The sequence below is a fragment of the Stegastes partitus genome, unplaced genomic scaffold (assembly GCF_000690725.1).
Source record: "Stegastes partitus isolate 25-593 unplaced genomic scaffold, Stegastes_partitus-1.0.2 Scaffold1294, whole genome shotgun sequence".
NCBI classification, from domain to species: domain Eukaryota; kingdom Metazoa; phylum Chordata; class Actinopteri; family Pomacentridae; genus Stegastes; species Stegastes partitus.
In genome coordinates this window covers 158,840-177,413 of record NW_007579025.1, presented here as the reverse complement: position 1 = coordinate 177,413, position 18,574 = coordinate 158,840, and the positions used below count along the sequence as shown (strand labels likewise).

The window sequence follows — 18,574 nt, the reverse complement described above, 5'->3', positions numbered from 1 at the left end:
AGTCCAATGAATAGCTTGAAATGGTACAAAGGTAAGGACTGGACAACCAGAGGTTAAAAAAAATAGGTTTGGTTACAAAAAAACAAAAAATAATGTTTATTCAGAATTACACAAAAAGGCCTTTTTCAGGAAACACGAAGTGGGTTAACAATTAAAGCTGTTCTGCAGCAATGAAGGTTGAAACAGCCTTGAAAGCTGGTGCTACTAATTCCTACAGGTGTTCCAACTTTTTTTGATTACATACAACCCCCTCTGTCTCCATAAAAGCAGTGTTGGAACATACTGTAGTACCAGACCCTCATGAGCATCAGGTGAACGGTATTTTACTGCAGAAAGTAGTGTGTTGCTACAAAAATGGCGAGAAAAAGGCAATTAACAGTGGAAGAGAGACAGACCATCATAACACTTAAAGATGGAGGTCTTTCCTACAGGGAAATTGCAAAGAAAGTCAAGGTGTCAGTGAGAACAGTTTTCTTCACCATCAAAAGGCACTCAGAAACTGGGGGAAACTCTGACAGGAAGCGGTCTGGCAGACCCAAAGCCACAACTGAATCAGAACACGTTTCTGAGAGTTATCAGCTTGCGTGATAGGCGGCTCACAGGACAACAGCTTCAAGCACAATTTAATAGTGGTCGTAGTAAGGAAGTCTCAGTTTCATCTGTGAAGAGAAGACTTCAAGCTGCAGGTTTGACAGGACGAGTTGCAGCAAGAAAGCCATTGCTGAGACGTCAGAATAAGACAAAGAGGCTCTCCTGGGCCATGAAACACCGCCATTGGACTACTGAAGACTGGAAGAAGGTATTATGGACTGAGGACTCAAAATTTCAAATCTTCGCTTCATCACACAGGATCTTTGTACGTCGTCAGGTAGGTGAGAGGATGGTTCCACAGTGTGTGACATCAACTGTCAAATATGGAGGAGGGAGTGTGATGGTCTGGGGCTGTTTTGCTGGATCCAGGGTCCGTGACTTGTACAGAGTGAGAGGTACCCTGAACCAAAATGGCTACCACAGCATTCTGCAGCACCATGCAATACCCTCTGGTATGCGCCTAGTTGGTCAGAGGTTCATCCTACAGCAAGATAGTGACCCAAAGCACAAGTCCAAGCTATGCTAAAACTACTTCAGGAAAAAGAACAAGACGGTCAGCTTGAAAACATGGAGTGGTCAGCACAGTCTCCAGACTTAAAGTCCATTGAGCTGGTTTGGGATGAACTAGACAGAAGAGTGAAAACCAAGCAGTCTACAAGTACCACACAGTTATGAGACCTTCTGCAACAGACTTGGGAAGAACTTTCTGAACAATATTTGATTTCTGTTGTAGAAAGAACGCCACGAGTGTGTTCAGTTGTTATATCTGCCAAAGGTGGCTACTTTGATGAGTCAAAAGTTTGGAATATATTTTGGTCTATAAATTGATTCCATGATTTATTTTTCAACTAAAATTGCTTATTTGTTCTATGCTTTCATTTCAGAATGCAATGACACAATAAACTGAATAATTTTCAGTAAAAAATTGGAAAAAGTGTGGTGTTCTAAAACTTTTGACCGGTAGTGTATATATATATATATATATTGCTAAATCATTATATTTCATACCAAACTTTCAGGCTGGCACTCTGATTAGTCAAATACTATTTTTCACTTTTTTCAGATCTTGAAGTGAAGTAATGCGTGCATTTATGACATCAAGTCAACTTTCTTCTCTGTCATCTTTCCATAAATATCCCAAATCATTCTAAACTTAGAAGAAATCACCATTACGATTTTCTGTATAAACTTCTGCTCTATAGCCAGTGAGGTTTTTATTATATTCTTATGTTTGGGCTCTCTCAATTTTACCTGCAATCTGTTGATTGTAACCGGGCAGGTGGATGAGGATCGTATGGACGAGAGGCCAAAAAAGAGGAAGAGCCACACTTCCAGGAAGAGTCAGTACATAGTGAGATCAATCGATGAGATCACCAAGGAAGACCTGGACAACATAGCATACCGCAGCAAAGACAAGATCTGGGACAAGGAGAATGTGAGTTCTGTTGGTACTGTGTTATACTCTCTGGTTTCCTAAATGAGTGTGTATGTATTTTATTTATTATTTTTTTTTACTGTTTGTGTGTTTTCTTGCAGGGCAGCTCATGTCACCAGTGCAGACAGAAGACTCTGGACACTAAGACGGTGTGCCGCAGTGGTTTCTGTGTGGGGGTCAAGGGTCAGTTCTGTGGGCCGTGTCTGAAGAACCGCTATGGAGAGGATGTACGCACTGTGCTGCTCGACCCGGTCAGTGCTAATACACAGACGTTAAATATTTTGCTCACCGAGAGGGGTTTGGTAAACTTAAAGTGAGACTGAAAGCTATTAAAAGAAGCAGAATCTTAATGTCACAACGGATGGCAAGTTAAAAAAAACATATTGAAGAACAAACACTGGTGTGCATATAAGTAATCATTTATCCATCCATCCATCATCTATACACCGCTTAATCCTCACTAGGGTCGTGGGGGGCTGGAGTCTATCCCAGCTGACTCAGGTTGCCAGTCCATCACAGGGCTACACTTAGAGACAGACAACCAAGCACACTCACATTCACACCTACAGACAATTTAGAATCAACAATTAACCTCAACATGTTTTTGGACTGTGTGGGAAGAAGCCAGAGAACCCGGAGAGAACCCACGCTGCACGGGGAGAACATGCAAACTCCACGCACAAAGATCCCGGGTGTCCTCACCGGGACGCAAAGCGGCGACCTTCTTGCCGCGAGGCAACGGTGCTAACCACTGATTCACCTTGCAGCCCGTAATAATTTATTTATTTATTAATTTATTTAGTTTCTGGATCTTATCTCAAAAGGCTCCAGTCCCCCTGCGGCCTTGTGAGGATTAAGGTGTGTGTAGATGATGGATGGATGGATCTTATCTCAAAAACTACATGAGGGCTCCCTCCTGTCATGTTAGACTTTGCAACGTTCTCAGAATGCTCTCATTTAGAATATTGTTGGAGAAATGGTCTGTAGTGGGAACCAGCAGAGCTTAATACAAAAAGCAAAGAGCACCACCTACAGAAACTTTAACTTTATTACAGGAGAATCCAAGAATACAAGACACTGTACATACGGGGAAACACCGTACATATGAACATGTTCAAGCCAGAACTGTAACATAACAATGGAATGTTTTTTTCACTTTATCCTGTTAGCGTGTGTTTGAAAACTACTGACAACTTTATATTCCTACAATATCTACAATATTAATTTAAAATGTTTTCTAGACTAGTCTATTAAATTCTAGTGTTAAGGGTGAGCAGATAGTCTTGCCATTTATTTTACAGACTAAATAAAACAAATGAAACTGAACACAAGCATTGAGTAGGCAGGCAGTCAACCTCTTTTGTGGTTTGAACAGTTGGCACTGACACACACACAATACAAAACATTCCTATATTGTGCTTATCACAGTCCCGTCAGACGTGGAAGTTTTTAGGCTTCTGATTGAGTGGAGTCCTTGTCTTTCTGCCGTTGCTCATTTCTCTTGGCAGAACAACAAGTGTTTATTCGATGCTGCTGTCTTTTGAGCTCAAGAGCTCAAGATACCGATGACAGTGTTGGGAAATTATTAGAGGAAAATACAGTGCAAGGCAACAAAGCAGTGATGCATAGTGCAAAGTATTTGGACAGTGTTTTGCATTTAGAGTTCACATAAATCAAAATAATAAGTACAACATTCAGTCTTAGCTGGAATAGAGTAGGTGTACATCAGTTCCAAACTGCCTGTATGGGAGGGAAATGGCTGTTTTAACACAGAGAGCCAAATATGCAATGTTTCTTGGTCTGCTGTGAGTCATTTCAACCTTGGTTCATACACAACAGAGCTCACATGTGACTCGGTATTGATTGATAGTTGAGAGAGATGTCTTATTAAGAAAACAGGAATGAAAACTAGAGGGGCACTCAGAGAACAGTCTTCCACGATGCCAAATGCTCTGTCTTGTGTTATTTGTTTCAAAGTTTCTCTGATCTGCACCAAAATTTAATGGGGTCTTTCTTTACCCATAATGCATCTCGCCACTAAGTGTCATAACATTTGGAAAAAATGTATCCTTAGATTAAAAAATGGACTTCGTTGTCATGCATTCAGGTACAGCGAAACTCTGTTTGACTCATCTCTGGTGATTATAGTCAGAAATTAGTAGCTATAAAAAAGCAGAAACAGGAATAACAAAAGCAGCAACAGAATAAATATAATAAAAATAAGATAACAATGTAAGTAGAATTTGTCTTGCTACACACAAAGAATGAAATAACCATCACTGAAAACATACCTCTACCTTGGCTCTCGTCCTGCTAGAGATAAAAGCAAAAGTCCAACATGGAGATGAAAGACAAGTGGTTTCCGATACACATTTGGCTACATTCTTTATTTGCTTTACTCAAATTAAAGCTGAGATTTGGTACTTAAATGCACCATCCAATATTTGATTTCAATTTGAATGTGCTGAAGCACAGATCCGCCTGAACGGCAAACAATAACTGAACAACCGTCCAAATACTTGGTTTGAATTTGGACCTTCTCTTCGTAGACGTGGTCGTGTCCCATCTGTCGTGAGATGTGTAACTGCAGCCTGTGTCGTAAGAAGGAGGGCCGCTGCGCTACCGGCATCCTGGTGGGTTTGGCTCGTTACAATGGCCACGACAACGTCCACGAGTATTTGGAGAGGTAGGTCACCTCAATCTCATTTTACACTTTCATATTACTGCCTACAATTTGAGAAGCTTAGGACTTTGGTTAAGAACAACATATGCACAGTCAGTGTAAAATCATTGGAGAATCAGTGATGCTGCATGAACTTAGAAGAAAATTACCAGAATTTAGTTAATTCTGTGGATGACTTTTGATACGTCTTGGGATCGATTGTTTTTATAACAGGCCTCATTTGAAGCTTACAAATTTAATCTCATAGTGTGAGATTCAATTTAATGAACAACAGAAACAGTGAGAGTTTACTGCTTTTCTTTTGTCACATCATTGATATTTGAAAATCTACGAGTTTGGGAGAGTAAGTTGGACAAAACAAGGAATCTTATCTTGAGCTGTGAAAATTGTGTAGTCAGACGGAAATGCTTATTGATTTATCGGCAAATTACTGACAGATAAAGAACCAGAATAACTAGTTGCCCCCCCCCACTGAGAATTATTCAGACACCAGCTAGAGCTCATGTGTTGTTGTTTTTTTTTTCTCCGTTGCAGTATTCAGAAGGAGCTGCAGTAAAGTCCACAGAAAGGACCAGAGGGGAGAACCTCCTCGTACAGCTGGTGCCATGGAGGAGGTTCTGGTGCTGCACAGTACTGTAGAAATCATTATAACGCACATTCTTAGGTTTAGATCAACCTTTTATCAACCTAGACAAACAAAAGCAAAAAGGTTGTCTTTTTTTGTCACCTTAACATGAGGCACATATACTGTTAATATGTTTTGTATATCCTGATTTAAGGCTGCATAAGATGCAGGGATGTTTTAATTTTTTTTTTTAAAGCCAGTACTCGATTTGAGTTGTACATTTTCTTTGGTATGTTTCTAATCTGTATGTTCACTGGGACAGATGTGATGTTTTAATATCGGTGTTGCGGATACAAGCTTTTATACAAATTACTTTTCTAAAATTGAATAACTTTGCAGCGTTTTGTCAGTTCACTGTCAATGTTAATAAAAAAATGGCATAATCTACACAAATTGCCATGTTTTTTTGTGTTGCAGTGCAGACCAGAAGTGTTTGGGCAGTTGCACTTTTTTTTTTGATCTGTGGTTCTGTGTTTTAGTGCATTCTATTTGATATAAAGTCATGAACACTAAACTGAAGAACTAAACCTCAGCTTTACATAAGTATAGAAACAGCTACGTGGGAGATGCAGCGCTTTTAACACACAGTGTCCAAAGTTTAGGGGACAGCTCATTTATCATAATATATTCTGAAAAATCATTTACAGTCTGACTGCTGGAAGACTTGAACTCATGAATATCACCCAACGCTTTGTATCTTCTCTGCTGATTCGCTCTCAGGTCTTCCTCGAGCTCTTGCTGGTTGTGGGGTCTCTATCTTTACTCTGGTCTTCAGCAAGTGGAATGCAAGATCAGGTGATTGACCCGGCCAGCCACGCATATTACACCTCTTGTCCCTGAAACGCTGCTTTGGCTTTATTTGTGGGATCATTGTCCGGCTGAGTGCTGTGAAATCGTCGATAAATGCTCAGTGTCCCAGTTCCATTGGCAGCCAAACTATAACACACGCACCACCGTGTCTGGTGGTCTGCTTCTTTTCTTTACTGCACTTTCTTTCCTTGTGGTGAATCCTCAGGTTGTCTTTATCGTTTACAAGGAGTCGAGTACACCTTCGTCCTGCAGTGGGGTCTTGACTTACTGTACAGAATTAAGGTGTATTTCTTAACTTCTCCTTGTTCTTGACTTCTGCTTGTTTATCCTCTTCACTTGCATTTTTACCTCCACTAATTACTCCACCTCAACCTAAAAATCAGAGCCCTGTGTGAACCGATGTTGAAACCATAGACTGTATGAAAGATGGACGTAGCTACCGTGACGTCACCTGTTGGTTTCTGCACTGAGAAAATGAAGCCAGGGTTTTGTTACTTCCTGGTTGACATCTTGGATTTTTGGAACCAGTGTCGTCGGAGGGGGACGGAGCCATAGGAGCAGCGATTGGTCAGACGGATTGAGAGGCGGGCCCTCTCTGCCCGCCCACATTTACCGCCTTCTACTCGCTTCATCTGCATCGTCGCTGCCGACTGTCAATCAAGCCAGCCACGCCCCTTGCTCCGCAAAATTTTGATGATTTTTAAAAAATTCAGTATTGATTTATTTTCAGATTGTCCACCTGATCTCTGGGTTTGACCATGAAAACTAATAAGAAAAAATCCTGAGCTGGAGGAATGCGGTATTTCTTGATCTGTGATCACTTCTTTTCCAATTTGTCAATGGGAGCCAGGGCTTTTTGGAGCCAGCAACTAGCGGACGTTGTGATATTGCAGGTTTTTGACACTTCTGGGTTGGCTTCATTTTTCAGGGCCGGTTGCTACGTCCATCTTTAATACAGTCTATGGTTGAAACAACACACAGCTACCCAAGAAACATGAATGTAGTATCTCTTATTGTATTTTAACCTGAATGTGCTTAAGACATGCTTCTACGTCAACACTATACCACAGCAACTCCAGGAGGAGAACCCCAAACACAGCATTATTGTACATTTACGAGAGGAGTACACGACTTTTATGCTGTACCAAAGTTATTTGAAAAGTTGCTCCAGGCAAGTCTGAGCAAGCAAGTATAGTGTGCATTTAAAGCTGCTGTGTACCTGGTGTGCAGGTGAACTGTTGGCTCCCGAGGTGACGTGGAAGCCAGCTAGCCAGCTCTCGTGTAATGACCAGGAAGGCCAGCTGCAGGGCAGGAGTCATAGCATGCTCAGAGATCAACCTGAGGTCGCCGGGTCTTCATGAGGTACCATTATGCAGTGTGAGTGAGAAACAGAAATATCACAGCTGTCTGGTGAAGCTTTAATCTTATGACTGATGCCTTAATTATCAGTGTCGGTCTGTAAGTGCACACTCAGGATGACTGTGAGTTTATGTACACACTATAAAATCAACAGTCCGGCCCTTGAAATGACGCAGGATGAATTAAAAAGCCTCCAAATGTCAGTGCACCGATGAATACTGCGCTCTGGGTTCTGTGGTTGGTTTGGATTTTCTTTACTTTCTTGGTCCGACATATAATGAACGATACAAAAGTGTGGACATCAAAAAATCTCTTTGTTCTGTTGCTGTGAGAGTTCATTACATTAAAATAATCTTCGCCTACAAAACTCCACAGAAGCACCTGAGGGTGCAGGGAGAGGTTGTAGATTTAGGTGTTTTTGAAGTGCTTCAAAGGAGTGACATGTCAGAGGTATGCGTGAGCTGCCTCCTGTGTGATGCTTTTTTGTGAAGTTGACAGAGTGGCCTGGCGGTGAACTCTCACAAGCCCCACTTGGATCGTGGCTAACTTACATTTGGGGTGTTGTTTTTTTTTTTTTTTTGGTTAACGGCTCATGTTCTCTGAAGTTTCTGACAGTTTGCGCTCCTCTTATCTGTCCAAACAAACAAGCGTGTGAGATTTTTGAGTGGGAACAGATTGTCCTGTGACTCGGAGGTCACAGGTTTGATCTTTGCAACCTCAGCTGGGATGCAATCGGCAACAGAAAGAGTAACTGGGAGCAGTAATTGTTCCCAAAGGGAGCGCGCATACTCCATCATCACTGCTGTCACAACACAGCTGAGAGAATAGCCAGTAACAAGAGGAGCTATCGACTGTGTGTGTGTGTGTGTGTGTGTGCAGCCAGAGTATAAACATTGTTATCCATCCGTTGTTTCTTGGTGGCTGTATTTTCTCTTTCCGTCGTACTGATTCACACAAATACCAGAGCATGAGAGAGAAATGTAAGACTCACTTTAAGAATCACTTTATTGTCAAGTGTTATGCAGGCAAAGCATTTTTTTCTGCTTGAAGTTGTCTTTTTTTTTTTTTTTTTTCCTTGTTTTATTGACATAACACATTTGTACAAACCAGTTTTAAAAATATCAATAAACTGGAGCCTTTGAGGCTAACCTGGCAAAAACCCATTATCAAATGTCATGGAGACGAACAAACATCTTTAGAAAAAGATTTACAAATGAGATGTCACTACAAAATATCAAAGAAAAAAAAGTTGGTTGTCACACAAAATATTACCAAAAAACATCTAAATTTTGTTTGGTATCAACCTTTTTCAACTTTAAACAAATAGTAGCTTTTTTTTTTCTTTTTTTTTTGCTTCCTTCTTCTTTTTGTTATTTCTTTTTTTTTTCTCCCAAAAAAACCAAAAACACACATTATGGCGCAAAGAGAGAGAGAGAGAGAGAAAAAAAAGAAGAAGAAATGAACAGCGATGGCCAGACGTAGAAAAAATAAAAATTAAAAACAGAAGCACGAAGAGTAAAGAAGAGAGAAGCAGCACTACGGCGAAAAAACTGAAACATGCTGTACACAACCTCAGAATCAACGCACACGAATACAAGTCCAGCAAAAGGCAAATATTACAAATCAAGGATAAATAATAAATTAGCCATACACAGTGGGGTCCTGTGTGTTAACATACTTTGGGGACGGGGGGGGTAAAACAATTAATAAATTCTATAAAATAAAAGTATCTTTTAATTTAAAAAGAATGTACGCACTGAACTAACACAGAGCAACACCACCAGAAAACATCTCATAATATCCACATAGCTAAATAGCCCGACCCACTCCCGCCCACAGCTCCTCCATCGCTCTGCCTCGCTTTACCTGCCTGTGCTGTGGTCTGCTCTCCACGTCACCCCCTAATAATGCGGGAGAGCTCCCCTCTTCCTCCCCACACCTCGCTCTGAAGTTCCCTCTGTACGACAGCTTGTGTTAAGGCAATTGCGGTACATGGGGGTCGTGTAGCAGGGGTAGAGGTGGAGAGAGGGGTCGTCACCAGAGCACAGAAAGCAAAAAGCAGCATCGGCGACAGGACAGTGCTGCCGTCTGACAAATCCGTCGCCTCGTTGTAATTCCATCGGATCGACTGTGCAGCTGTGATGTTGAAGCCCCCACCCCGCACCCCGGGTTTGATCAGACGGCAGCGCTGCTTTTTCCGATGTCTTCCCCCTAACGTTACCGCGAACTGGCTTGTTTTATTAACAGAGAAAACTTCCCCTGACAATGTAAACATGGTTTCACTAGGATTGTCATTATAGTATTGCTTTCACTACACAAACAAAGTTGTAGAAAGCTAGATTGTTTTTCTCTATAGAAACCTCTTTTTTTTTTTTTTTTTGTCTAATGGCCACTGCGCCTCAATAGGAATGCATTATTTATAAATCTTTTTATATGTGCTTTTTTTTTTTCTCTACACGTTCTGTCTTTTAGAATTATCCCCCTTTTCTTCTCAAAGAACAGTTTATTCGTCGACTGGTCACAAAGGAATCAACACCTGAATCTGATCTGAGGACTAAACCTGAACCATGAATAAAACTCAAATTAGGTAGATCTGCAGGTCAGTGTGGGAACACAAACGCACGCTCATTTATACAGGCCACATTTTCTCGCACACAAACAATTCATCCCGACACTGGCGCTGCTCCATCACTGCTCTACAACAGCCCTGTACCATGATTGACCCTCAGCACTGTCTGACAGGTAGGAAACAGGAACACAACTTTGTGCATAGAGTTAGATTCTGTTGCGATTAGGAAAATGTCTCTCAATGTTGAATGGTTTTAAATTCAGCAGGTCCCCCTGTCTTGTGCTAATCTACTTACATTCCTTTCCCCACAGCACATGGAATTATTATAGATTAATTTTATAAATGCCAAACTAATCTTTCATACACTAAATTTTTTTGTTATTATATGTGTTAGTTAAATTATTTTTTTTAGATTGTGATGTTTATATTTTTCGGTTTCTGTTCTTCGCATGATCCTGTCTCTATTGAGTCCCTTGTCATGACTGAACAACATTTTTAAAATGATGTAAAATTTTAAAAAAAGAAAGAAAAAGAAAAGTCATCACCCTTACAGTCCCTGCAAAGACCTCCAAGAAAACAGGAGGTCAGCCTTCCGCCAAGAAACAGGAGTCAGGCGCCCTATTCAAACTCCTCCTCTTCCTCCTCCTCTTCCTCCAGGTGATTGGAGGTGGTGGGTGTAGCGGGGTCAGAGTCACGCGAGAGGGTTGCTACAGCAACAATCTGAGGGGAGGCACCCAGGCCTTCAGGGGCATCTTCCTCCATGTCATCAGTGGTGATGATTGCCACGGCAGCGCCGCTCTTCTTGTTCTGATGGGTCTTGATGTGCTTAGAAAGGTGGTCACTGCGCATGAAGCGCTTGGAGCATTCGGGACACTCGAAGCGCTTTTCACCTGGAGGAGAGAAGACGAAGGAGAGAGTCGCAAGTCATCATGAGGACCTCCAGTTTTCTGCAGGTAGTTCCCGTTTCCGTTTCAAAATTCTACACTTTTCCAGACTATTTAGACTTTTCAGACAATGTTTGACATCTCAGTAAAAATGGTTGAATGTTATTTATGTAAAAAGATGGTTTTAGAATCCATTAATGGATGGGTGTTACTCTCTGGTCATGGTATCTGTAGCCAAATAATAACCAGAATTTTGTGGCTGTAGCTGAAATAAATCAATTAATACCAAACAAATACAAGTTGGATACGAGAGAGATTTTGTTTTATTGCAAATCTAAAACAAGGAGTAGCCGTGGTCTGAGGCCAGAACAGTGACAGTATGGAAACAAAACCTGAACTGGAATAGGAAACACTGAAACTGTAACATTAGAATTTTTGAAAAGTATATTGGCAATGAAAAAACATACTGAGGCGCTGAAAAAACTCCACTAAAAAATAAAACACTGACATTAAAAATCATTTGATCAAATTTGGATTTTCGTTTTAAGGAAACTCTTCAAAAATGTTATTTATTTTGAAAAGTTTTCAGCTTTTTTTAGTGCCACTGCTTTGTTGGTGGGCTGGGCGTGAGGGGAGGGGCAACGAGTGTCGGATTTACATCTAATTTGCATACCAAGGAGCTCGTCCTCCTCCCCACCCTGCTGATCAGAGCCTGATATGAGTGATGCTTTATTTCAAGAACTACAAACTATGCACCACTGTGCAGTATTATTTTTCATTGTGGAAAGATTTTAGACTTCCCTGGAGTGTTTTGTTGTTTGTTTTTTTTTTCAGGGGGGAAAGGCTTTTTTTTGCCCTTCGTTTTGGTGAGGAAGCCTGAAATCCACACATCTCTCCACCATGGAAAAAAACACAGAGATGCATAATTTTGTAGTTTGTGAAAAAAAATTCACGTCACTCACTTCAGGCTCCAGTGGGCAGGGTCGGGAAGAGGACTAACTCCTAACATAAATCACATGCTCCTTGCTAACATTTCTAAGCTACCTGAAGAATCTTTTTCTGCAATGTGTAAAGAAAAAAAATGTACAAAATTCAGTTTATATATGGGAGCATATCAGACAACATACATGACATATCTGTGACAGGCCAGTATCGGCTCATATTATAAGCTAACTGATATATCGATCAGTTTCTGATATGAAAATATTCTATCATTGGTCCCTTCACATTTTTCAGTTTCGATAAACGAGGAGCAAAAATTAATTGAAAAGTTAAATCATTTCATTTCATAGGAGTCTATGTACCCTCATTTATTTACTGTGTTCATGGCAACAACAATCACACAGCCATAAAGGAATGATCTCCTTCTTCTATTTAAAGTTCAGAAAAGCCTCATAAAGACTTATTTGCGATGTGTGCAAATCTCAAAGATAGTGCCACATTTGCTTTCAAGCTGACTTAGTCACGGATGTCCGGATTGGGTGCAGTTATGAAGCACTTAGGGCAGAGCTGGTGTGTGGCGCAGGCACAGAGGCAGCTCTGTGTAGGAGTGCGGGTTCAATCACACGTCACACTTGTTGCTTTGCTTTCGACAACATCAAGCTCGCTCTGACTCGCGTTCTCTCACAATGTGGTAAACATTTTAGCTGCCTGCTTCAAACGCCACGAAAAACACCCGGCTTGTATGAGACGTTTATTTTTAGCGATTTCAAATTTTAAAAAATAGAATAGGGTGCAAAATAGTCTTGAAACACAAATATTTTCCCATACTCTCTTTTCTTTTTTCCCCCAGACTTAAGCCTGTGATTATTACAGTTACATTTAAGAGCAAAACATAACCTCCTGTTCCAGCCTCTCCAATTATAAGATGTACTGCTTTTCTCTGTGGTATATCACTGTATAGAACCACCATAATCAATGCCACGCCTGAAATCACTCTTTCTGTATATCAAAATTACATATTTAGAAGCATTTCCATGAAAATAACCACTTAAAATGGCGTCGATGTAACTCCACACCATTCATCTTTTGAATTGAAACACAACAAAACCTAAAAACATTCAAAGACGCCACCATAAGCTCAGTGACATTGCAGTGGGCATTTGTCTCATTGATTTTGACATTTCAAAGACTGAAGACGATGACAACAATTTTGCTGCTCAAGTTTGGATTCAGTAACGGATTTAAGCTGTATAAACCTCCACTCTACCAGTGTGACCAGGCTGACCTACATCATGTAGCTGCATCCTTGTTGACATGTTTCTCCTACCTGTGTGTGTTCTCCGGTGTCTCTGCAGCTCGTCGCTGCGGGTGAACCTCTTGCCACAGAAGATCCAGTTACACACAAACGGCCTCTCACCGGTGTGCCAGCGCAGGTGGGCCCGTAGGTGGGATGTCTTGCCGTACACCTTCCCACAGCCCTCCATGTGGCAGATGTGCTGTTTTTTCTTTGTGGGGTCCCCACTGTTCCTGTAACACACACACTTGAGTTAGGAGTGAGCTGGAGGTTACGTGTGATACAGAACTAATACGAAGCATTTCAGTCCAGGTTCATAATCTTTAGTTTAAAAAAAGAAAGAAAAAAAAAAAAGATGTTTTTGAAAGTAATTTTTTACAAGTGCTAAAAAAATGTTACTTAAACAAGCTCTGTTTTATAACAGCACCTCTGCTGAGCTGCACACTTCAAAAAAAAAAGATTTGCTCACAACAAGGCTGAATACAGTTGACTGGTCTCTGAATATTCTCAGTGTATGTTTTAGATGACAGCTCAACATTACAGTTCCAAGTGTTCGTGGTGAGAGGTCGGAACTCTCACTTTAGGATAGAAAATACACTGTGTTCTGCTCATCTGACAAACTAGTTCTCCATCAGGACATGACAGTAACAATCCCAAAAATGTACATATGGGTTTGTAAATTGGGAACATATGAGTGTAGATTTATAAAGGACCAACCAAATCTGATTCAGCTCCTCTGTTTTTAACGTCCCTCTCTGGTCGTTAATTAAACCCATAAAAACTCATCACTGTGTATCTAAAATACACATTTAGACATTAAAAAAAAACTTCCTGTCTAAATTTCTTCCTGCCCTCTCTCTACCCACTCCTCCACTGTTTGCTGCAGCTCAAGCACACCAGCTCACCCAAGACTCTGTTCAAACACTGTAGAATGACTTAACATTACGCAATGGCAAGTTGTAAAACTGGAGTATTGTAGCCATTCATGTCTGAATAGGAAACTGAAGACTAATGATGCGGAAAACCCCACCCCACACTGAGACTGTCAACGGTGAATCGCAGTTTCGGTTTTCAACTGCTTATTTTGTCATGATATGAATTCTAGTATTTAAAAAAAAAACATGTTAAAAATGCTTTAAATTTTTGATTTTGATCAGAAAGGCCTTAAATGTATTCATCACTGTAATGGAGCATCTGTGGACTCTGTGGGGGACACAAAATGTTCCACTGTGGAATCACAAAAAAACTCCAAACGCCAGTTTTATTTCTGCAAATTTGGATTAATTTGATTTAGCTAAATCTTTAAAAGTGAGAAAAAATCACTAGCCTCCCAAATGGCGCTATATTTAATCCTAGTCTGCTCTGATGCATTATTCTTTGTGTTTCTTTTCTGTCCATACCTTCCTTCTCCATCCCTGCAGTTTGGACAAGAGCAGGCGACACGTCGAAGCCTCTTGCTGGGCGGCCCCTCCTGGTCTGAAGAACTCTGAACGGAGCCCAGCTGGTCTGGACTCATTGATGAACCTGATGCCACGTTGCCAACAGTGACGGTCACAGGAGACGACTGAACTTTGACCCCATCCTGACCTTGTGGCTGACCTGAAGGGTGATTTGAAAAAGGTTTAAACTGTGTAAACGTATTAAAACAAGCACTGTGTTGGCTGTGGTGCAGTTTGAGGCAAATATGACAACAGAGCAAGCTGAACAAACAAAATCCCAAACAGTTTTGAGTACAGTGTCAGACACACTATTCAACAGAGAAGTGAACAAGACATTCCCATGTGATTTAGCTCTGAAAGGTATAATGTATAAAGCAGTGTGCAAGAAAAATTAGAGCTTCATATTTCCACCATGACTCATAACATTCTGTCTGCACAAACACGCTGCATTAACCACATTTTATGGAAGCAAATGGGTCAGTACGGGGTTATCGCTACTCAGTTCTATTCACACAGTCACTCTTATGGTGTGCTTACCCTGTAGACCAGTGATGGTGAGGGGAACGCCCTGCACCTGAACGCCAGCTGTGCCCAGTCCTGCGATGCTGACCGTCTGTACTCCTGACCCCGGGTTGATCTGGGCTGCACTCAGAGTCAAGGGAGCTCCACTCAGGGAGACCAGCCCTCCACTCCCTACTGCCGTCCCACCAGCCACCGGGGCCAGCGTGAGCTGCTGTGGCACAGCCGTCCCGAGACCGCCCTGCAGGGAAACGCCACCGGGCAGCTGCAGCGTCTGCCAGGTGATCTGCCCAGAGGGTGACAGGGTCGGAGTACGAATAAGGACCTGGGCTGGGTTCTGGAAGGCCTGAATGGGTTGCAGGGTTTGACCTGGGGCCAGCTGGAGGGTCTGAATGTGCTGAGGTTGCTGCTGGGCCTGAGGCTGACCCTGACTCTGAGCCTGGGGTTGCAGCTGGATCTGCTGCACCAACTGGTGCCCCACCTGGCCCACGATCACCTGCTGGATGGTTCCTGCTGTATCTGTCTGGTTCTGCAGCCCGTTGGCCTGGTTCTGGCTTTGAGAGTCTGCCTCACTGGTTTGCACTTGGGTGTCAGCTGATCCACCCTCCGGTCCAGCAGAAACCACTTGAGCCCCATCAGGCACGCTGTCACCTTCAGGTATTACCGTTGCTGCTTGTCCGGGTACAGCTGCAGCCGGGGCCGCCCCAGACACTGCTGTTGTCACCAGCTGGTTGCCATTAGCAACAGAGAATGTGCCATCTGCTGATTGGATAAGCTGCACAGCCCCGCCCCCTCCGACATTATTGATCACAGGTAAAGCCAGGGTCATGCCCCCGAGGTTGATGGGTACTGTGGTCATAACAGGAGTCTGGGAGCCTTGCAGAGCTTGTAGTTGAAGCGGGAAAGACTGTGCAGGACGGATCTGCAGTGGGACCGTCTGATTGGCTGTACTTGTCAGGATGGCCTGCTGGTTGGCCGGCTGGAGGATAGCCTGGGTCTGGCCAGAACTCGGGGTCTGGATGAGCTGAACCTGCTCAGGCAGAGCCCCGATGGAGGCTGTCTGCGGGCTGATATGGATCTGCTGGCCATCTGCAGTCTGCAGGTGGGGGATGACCTGATACTGGACCCCGCCCCCAGCATTGGGCAGGTTCTGAACCTGGATAATCTGGAACTGCTGCTGCTGCTGCTGCTGCTGATTGGCTGCAACACTGTTGGTCCCACCTACTGCCTTCACCTGCAGGAAAGGAGCAACGATACAGTTAAGCAGGCAAAAACTCACAATCATTGAAAAAAACTGAAAAACCCACTGTCTTCCCCAACTCCTTCACCTTGCGTCCACCAGGCGAGCTGTCATTAGCCAAAGTGGTGGCCACCGTCACAGCAACAGGTTGACTGGTGTTTTCCTTGGCCATCGTAGGCGCTGCTGTAATGATCTGCCAGCCGTTCCCCGTGAACTGAGCTGGGACCAGTTCGAGCTGCTGGGGCACCAGGGTCTGACCCCCAGCTGTGTCCACCACTATCTGACCCTGGAGCTGACCGGCCTGCAGCTGGATCTGACCAGCCTGGACCTGGATCTGCTGGGCCCCTGCTTGGACCTGGGCCCCTTCCGCTCCCCCCTGCCCTCCGATCTTACTGCAGGTGGCCGCTAGCAGAGCCAACGGCGAGGGCTGAGAGGAATCCTGGAGGAGACAGAGTCGGAAAGAGGGTGGAAGAGTGATGGGCGGGAGGGGCAGAGAGAGGAACGGTTAAACAGGAGTGACAAGGCAGAGGAGGCGAAGAAGCGAGTCAGAGTGAGAGGCAGACGGAAACACACAAGAGAGCTCGCACACATACACTAACAAAAAGTACAACATGTAAGTATAGAAAGCTCCAGGGTAGTGATGAGCAAGTACCGTAACGCACGCTCACAAAACGGACAATTTAAAATGAAGAAGAGGAAGAATAAGAGTAAGGGGTGGGGAAAAACATGGTGCAGAAAAAAGAAACACAAAAAGCTGAGAGAAACAGAGAGAGCTGTCAGTGGAAGTGGGCGGTATTACAGGAAGCGAGTGGGTGGGCGTGTGAGAACCACATTTCTCTTTTCTCAGAACACTGGAAGAAAATGCCGCCTTCTCTCTCTCTCTCTCCTCCCTTTCAAAGGAACTAGGTCGCAGGCAAATTTTTAATGCTATACACCTCTCAACAGCGCACGGGAAACAGCCTAGATTTTGTAACAACTACAGTAGCACGGAAAATAACATAGCAGCAACGCTTGCCATACACATTTACCAACAAAAGATGCGCTCAAGAATAACTGCCTGGCTGAAAATAATCTCCAACACACATACACAACCTCTACAACCTGCTGAAAATAGAAGTTGCACAGTTGCAGAGCCACATACCAAAGCTGCAGGTCTTTAAAATACGGCCATTTGCAGAATTATCACTATCATTTTGATCATAATTCAAAGAGACAATTCAAAAGTGTAGCGGTTGAAGTGTGACAGCCGTATAAGCCTATTCATGAGGCTCTGGGTTGGCTCTCAGCAGGGCTGCACACAAGTAGGAAGTGGAATTCACCAGAGAAACGCCCCCAGAGGTGTCTGGCTAGCTGGCTGGCTGGGAGGGAGGGAGTACATTTTTGGCCTACAGGCAAGGCAAAAGTAACGAACTATAATAAACTCTTGTTTCTTTTGCTTTTTTACCTGCGATCCAGAACTTTTCCCCCTTTTAGATGCTTTCCCTCCTTCAGTTCCAGATGATTCCTTCTTGGAGTCTGCAAAAGAAAAAGAAAGAAAAAAAAGGAGTCAAATGTTGGAATATTTTCAGTTATTGTGGTGCCACTGAGTAAGTCCAAGAGCAAGCAAGCACTGTGCACAACAAAACCTGAGCATGAAGCAGATACAGCACAACAAAGGTGATCAATAAAGGCAGAGGAGAAACCAGTAACCTCATCATCAATATCAAAGGGGGCATGGATCCTCCTATCTGTCACACGGATAGAGAGAGGGAGAGAGGGGTGGAGACGGAGAGGGGGGAGGGTACCTACCACTCATAACGCATTAATATACCGAGAAGGAGAGGGTGTAGTTCACGGTAGAAGGCCGGCCGGGTACAGAGGCGGAGGACGGCCTATATGTTCGGCTCTGGGCCGTGGCGGATCTGCCCGTTTGACGAAACCACCCACCGGCCAGGAAGGGCGGTGCCAAGCGCAGGCACAATCAAGCAGCCCCAAATAACGGGGATAACACAGAGCGCGGTGACCGTCCCCGGTGCGTCGGGCGCCTCGCTTGCCCCGCTGTGCGTCTCTTTTACCGGATAGACAGTCCATAAACGAGCAAATTGGCGCTTGTCAGAATGATATCCACAGAGAAGTTGGCAGTGTGTGACCGTAGAGGCCCACCCACTTCCATTTAAGCATCAGGACAACACCCTCCTCGCTGCT

General features: G+C 43.3%; 2 protein-coding genes across 2 annotated transcripts in view; one reads left to right on the top strand and one right to left on the bottom strand.

The window, feature by feature from the left end:
- The window catches only part of cdca7b (cell division cycle associated 7b), a 9,627-nt gene extending 3,906 nt beyond the window's left edge, over positions 1–5,721 (top strand). The window contains exons 7-10 of the mRNA XM_008298211.1: positions 1,871–2,026; positions 2,128–2,277; positions 4,576–4,712; positions 5,244–5,721. Coding sequence (XP_008296433.1) covers positions 1,871–2,026; positions 2,128–2,277; positions 4,576–4,712; positions 5,244–5,265 — 465 coding nt within the window. The 3' untranslated portion in view covers positions 5,266–5,721. The remainder of the gene's footprint in view (positions 1–1,870; positions 2,027–2,127; positions 2,278–4,575; positions 4,713–5,243) is intronic.
- Positions 5,722–9,866: 4,145 nt separating this feature from the next.
- On the bottom strand, positions 9,867–18,271 carry sp4 (sp4 transcription factor). The gene is made up of 7 exons (XM_008298210.1): positions 18,179–18,271; positions 17,835–17,905; positions 16,479–16,829; positions 15,169–16,384; positions 14,593–14,791; positions 13,226–13,425; positions 9,867–10,962 (listed from the first exon to the last, which is right to left on the bottom strand). Exons 1-7 carry the CDS (start codon positions 18,183–18,185, stop codon positions 10,691–10,693), a joined length of 2,316 nt encoding a protein of 771 aa, XP_008296432.1. The 5' UTR covers positions 18,186–18,271; the 3' UTR covers positions 9,867–10,690.
- Between the last annotated feature and the right edge of the window lie 303 nt (positions 18,272–18,574).